This window comes from Colobus angolensis, unplaced genomic scaffold (assembly GCF_000951035.1).
Source record: "Colobus angolensis palliatus isolate OR3802 unplaced genomic scaffold, Cang.pa_1.0 Scaffold73, whole genome shotgun sequence".
Classification (NCBI taxonomy): Eukaryota; Metazoa; Chordata; class Mammalia; order Primates; family Cercopithecidae; genus Colobus; species Colobus angolensis.
In genome coordinates this window covers 12077161-12082134 of record NW_012121043.1, presented here as the reverse complement: position 1 = coordinate 12082134, position 4974 = coordinate 12077161, and the positions used below count along the sequence as shown (strand labels likewise).

Sequence of the window (4974 nt, the reverse complement as noted above, 5' to 3'; positions counted from 1 at the left end):
GCGCTGGCGGGGTTGGTGGGGCTGGCCGCCGCTGCCCTCGGGCATGTGCAGCGGGCGGAGATGTTGCCTAAGAGCTCGGGGACGCGGGCCCCTTCGCTGGGGAGGCCGGAGGAGGAGGAGGATGAGCTGGCCCGCCGCTGCAGCAGCTTCATGGCCCCGCCTGTGACCGACCTGGGCGAGCTGCGAAGGAGGCCGGGCGACATGAAGACCAAGATGGAGCTGTTGATCCTGGAGACCCAGGCCCAGGTGTGTCAGGCTCTGGCACAGGTAGACGGGGGCGCCAGCTTTTCTGTGGACCGGTGGGAGAGGAAGGAAGGTAAGGAGGCCGGTCCTTGGCAGGAGGTGGAGATGGGGGAAAAAGGGTCAGGTTCCAGATTGCAAACAGAAAATATAATAGTTCACAATATGAGATGGGGTAGGTAGGGGTTACCCACAGAGAGGCCGCTTGGTTAGAGGCCGCTGAGAAAAAGATGGACACGAAAGGGTCACCAGCCCTCTGCTTGCAGGTGTGGACCCAGATCAGCTGTCATTGTGGTACTGCATTTCAAAATCTTTGCAATTCCATAGCAGCCTTTTTTTTTTTTTTTTAGAAGTTTTAAGGAGTATTTGTAACTAACAAGCTTAGATGTCCAAAGTTCGTTATTGAACATAAATTTCAATAGATTATGGAACACATTTTGTGTCCTTCTCTGGGTGAATTTGCCCTTTTTCCTCTTTAGGAGATGGAAAGAACTCATCTTCTGCGCGCTAAGTGTCGGCTGAACTCCTCCAGCCAGGATGTCATTGTGTCAGAATCTTCCCACTTCTTTTTACTGTTGCACAAGATATATTTGATTGGTTTCTCAGTAGCACTACCAAATGCACGCATCAGATTTCCTGCTAGGAAAGTCTTCCCTTCTAATATCAAAATACCTGAGCATCAGAACCCAGTTGTCATAGAGGCATACATTCATGACCATGTTGTTGCCCATACAGTGAAACCCCACATCTTGAGTGGAAACTTGAAGGGATTCCTGACTTTTCCTAGCTGGAAATACAACAGCAGCCTCTCACCGGCAGATTTTGGGCTGTGATATTGCTACATCTATATTAAATGAAGTTCAGTCTAGTTTTCCATCTTGTAATGTTTTCAAGCAAAGACCACTGAACTAGGACACAACCTCCAGTACTAGACAAGCTGTGTGACCCTCAGAAGTTACTTCTTTTATGGCTGTTTTCCCATCTATGAAATATATATATATTTCATCTCATTTAATCCTCATACTACCCATATATATGGATGGAATATATGTGAAGTGCTTAGAATATTGTCTGAAGCATAGGCAGCATTTAGACAAATTGTTGCAGCCACTTGTCAGCAGTTTGGCCTTGGATAAGATATTTTGCCCCTCTGGTCCTCAGTTTTCTCATTTGGAATATATGAAGGTTGTACTGGATCATCTTATGTCCCATCCAGCTCTAAATGTTCTTAGAAATAAAACAAGCCAAACATGAACTTTGAAGAAACATTGTCCTTACAGTGACCCTAGTACCTTAAAAAAATTAGTAGTAAGGCTCATACACGTGACTACTAATGTGCGTCTCACTTTAAGGTTCTGAATCCCTTCAGAGTTGGAATATCTACTGTTTCTTCATTGCCTGTAAATAAAATTAAAAGGCAAACAGCACACTGAGAAAGAAATTTTTGAAACAATATTGATCTCTTAAATTCAGTCATAATAGAACACCCATGAAGTCTACCCATTCCTATTTTTAACCTTAGCTTTCTCTCATAGATCATAACTGATAGATGCCATTCTGAACAGTAGAATCTGAAGGGAGAATATTCCAGTGATTTATTTTAGATGATGGCAGGAGAATGTTGAAGAAATACTCAGTTTAGTGATATGAGAAGGTCCAGTATTTGCCCAATATTAAGAGTGTATGTTATAAAGCTAAGCTAGTTATCTAATTGTATTGTACATAAAATGAAAAATACACTGATATAAAAGATTTGGGAAACAGGAAGATAACCATCTTCATGCAAGGATTGCTTTCAGTTTTGCACATACCCTTACATTCCCTCCTTTTTTACATCTCTATACACAGGAGGTGGTGGCATCAGCTGTGTACTTCAGGATGGGTGTGTTTTCGAAAAGGCTGGGGTGAGCATTTCTGTTGTTCATGGAAATCTTTCAGAGGAAGCTGCAAAACAAATGAGAAGCAGAGGAAAAGTTCTGAAGACTAAAGATGGTAAATCAGACAGCCTCGACAGTCTTTAATAGTCCCTGCAAACCTTATTTTGCCCACAAGTTTTATTTATAAAATAAATACTGCTTCTGAAAAAAGCCATTTGGGTTCATATGCTGCGTGTTGACAATGCTACTCTTTTTAAATTATGTTTTTAAGAGACAATATAAAAAGCAACTTTTGAAAATTGACTTAGAAATCATATTAGAGTTCAATTGTATCAAGCCATTCAAGGTAACTGAATATAGCTCACTACTCGCATTTTACTTTCCAGGTAAATTGCCATTTTGTGCTATGGGCGTGAGCTCTGTTATCCACCCCAAGAATCCTCATGCTCCTACTATCCATTTCAACTACAGATACTTTGAAGTAGAAGAAGCTGATGGTAAGGGTCTCAGGAGCTATGGAAAGTACTATTGTGCAAAATGTGCACTTTGAAACAGATAAGAGCATAACATCTAAAAGTGAGAAAGAAGAGTCTTAAGTAGGTCTTTCAGGAGGCATATAAAGGCAATTTCTTGGCAAGTGCAATAGATTCTGCCCAAGACATGACAAGTAAGAATGGGGCCAGGCATGGTGGCTCATGCCTGTAATCCCAACACTTTGGGAGGCTGAGGCAGGTGGATCACTTGAGGTCAGGAGTTCGAGACCAGCCTGACCAACGTGGTGAAACCCCCTCTCTACTAAAAAGACAAAAACTTAGTTGGGTGTGGTGGCACGCACCTGTAGTCCCAGCTACTCGGGCGGCTGAGGTGGAAGAATCACTTCAACCTGGGAGACAGGTTGTGGTGAGCGGAGATTGCTCCACTGCACTACACTGCAGCCTGGGTGACGGAGCGAGATTCCGTCTCATTAAAAAAAAAAAAAAAAAAAAAAAAAAGAACGGTATTGACTGACTCTAACCTTCCCATATCTTCCCATATTTTCTCCAGCATAGAAGGAATGATTTAATGAACCTGAACTTCAGTGTGCACCCAGGGTTCTTTGCAAACATAAATTCATTACATCTGAAGGAACACCTTATGTACGAGGTTAAGTTGACATTGAGAACTTGCTTTTGGAAAATATTTTACATATGCATAGCTTCGCTAGTCACCAGGGCATTAGCAGTGGGTCTAAAATGGGATACAGTTGATGATGCCTCCTGTGCATGTAGTTCCAGCCTGTCTCTTACCTGATACCACATGTCAGCGTCCCTGTGCAGTGCCACGCCATTCCTATTGGTGTCTCTGTAGGTGATGGCATTTAAAGTCACTGCTTTAACTTTTCATTTTGAAGCCATTCAGCTTGGTTCAACCTTTTATGTTTAAAGTTGCTCACTGGTATTGACAACTCATACACCCGTGAACATATGAAACAGTTACTCTCAAGTGGTAAGTTACCTCAGCAAGTGTTTTTACTCTTTCTAGGAAAGGGGAGGGGTGGTAGTGGTTCTTAATACAAGCACTGTCAGAATCTACTGGGAAGTTTTTATAAACTACAGATTCCTGGGTCAGAGATGTGGGTTTGTTTTTGTTTTTTCTTTTTTGTGATCTAGCTATTTTAAGCTCCTCATGTGATTCTCCTCTACAGCCAGAGTTGCAATCCACTTCCTGATCCACCAGTGTACTGTTTTATCACTCACTGCCCTGCGTATCATTCCTTGCAAGTTGCGCTTTCTTACTTTTTACTTTATTTCTAATTTTTTGTTGTTGTTTTGTTCTGTTTTGTTTTTTTTTGAGATGGAGTCTCACTCTTGTCTCCCAGGCTGGAGTGCAGTGGCGCGATCTTAGCTTACTGCAATCTCCACCTCCTGGGTTCAAGCTGTTCTCCTGCCTCAGCCTCCCGAGCAGCTGGGATTATAGGTGGCCACCACGCCCGGCTATTTTTTGTATTTTTAGTAGCAGCAAGGTTTCACCATGTTGGCTAGGCTGGTCTCGAACTCCTGACCTCATCTGATCCGCCCCCCTGGGCCTTCCAAAGTGCTAGGATTACAGGCGTGAGCCACTGCGCCCGGCCCCGGCCTGGGGAAATCTTAAGGGCAGAACTGTGATGTGGACTCCATCACAGAAAGTGTTCTAGATTCTCTTCCGAGTCCATTACTAGCTTCTCCCACTCTCGTTAGAAAATCATCCTTAAGCAAGGAGTTTCCCAGCCTGCCCATCCCCTCTGAAAACTCTAGAGGACCAGGACCCAGGGCGATGGGAGGGTCTATAGTCTATAGATCCTGAGCCAGGCTCTGTATTCTGCAAACCCTGTTTGAAAATGTAAGCGGGACTGAGATCTCTGCCACATTTCCGCCCCAGTCCGCCCTCAGCCTCCCAGTCCGACTCTATCTTCTCTCCTTGGCTGAGTAAACAGCCGACCCGAAGTTGTACCTGACAAGAGAGCCTCTCTTATCTCTCCCGTAGCTTCTACAGCACCGTCCCCGCCCCGCTCTCTTCCCTTCGGACCAGCCCTTCTGGGCGCGTCGGATTCTTATCTCCCGCCCCGCGCTGGGACGCTGCAGGCGGCGATAGGACCCGGACTACAGCTCCCAGCACGCCCCACTTCCCGCCCCCGCCGCCGGAGCCCGACGCTGCAGTGGCTCTTCCCGAAAGCTTCTTTTCTCCTGTGCGGCTCGCCGGCTCAGTACTCCGGGGAGTCGGGGTGGGTCGGCTGAAAGGCCGGGCTCTGGACGCAGGCTCTGCCCCAGGTGACAGTGCGGGAGCATGGCCTCGCAGCTGGGCAGGCTGAGCGTCGGCCCCTGCTGGCGCGTGGCGCGGG

The 4974-nt window shown here is 45.8% G+C and overlaps 1 protein-coding gene across 1 annotated transcript in view; it reads left to right on the top strand.

Moving 5' to 3' along the window:
- Positions 1–6: 6 nt before the first annotated feature.
- Positions 7–4974, top strand: part of CPOX (coproporphyrinogen oxidase) — a 14760-nt gene continuing 9792 nt past the window's right edge. Inside the window, exons 1-3 of the mRNA XM_011927647.1 lie at positions 7–316; positions 2089–2232; positions 2504–2614. Coding sequence (XP_011783037.1) covers positions 61–316; positions 2089–2232; positions 2504–2614 — 511 coding nt within the window. The 5' untranslated portion in view covers positions 7–60. The remainder of the gene's footprint in view (positions 317–2088; positions 2233–2503; positions 2615–4974) is intronic.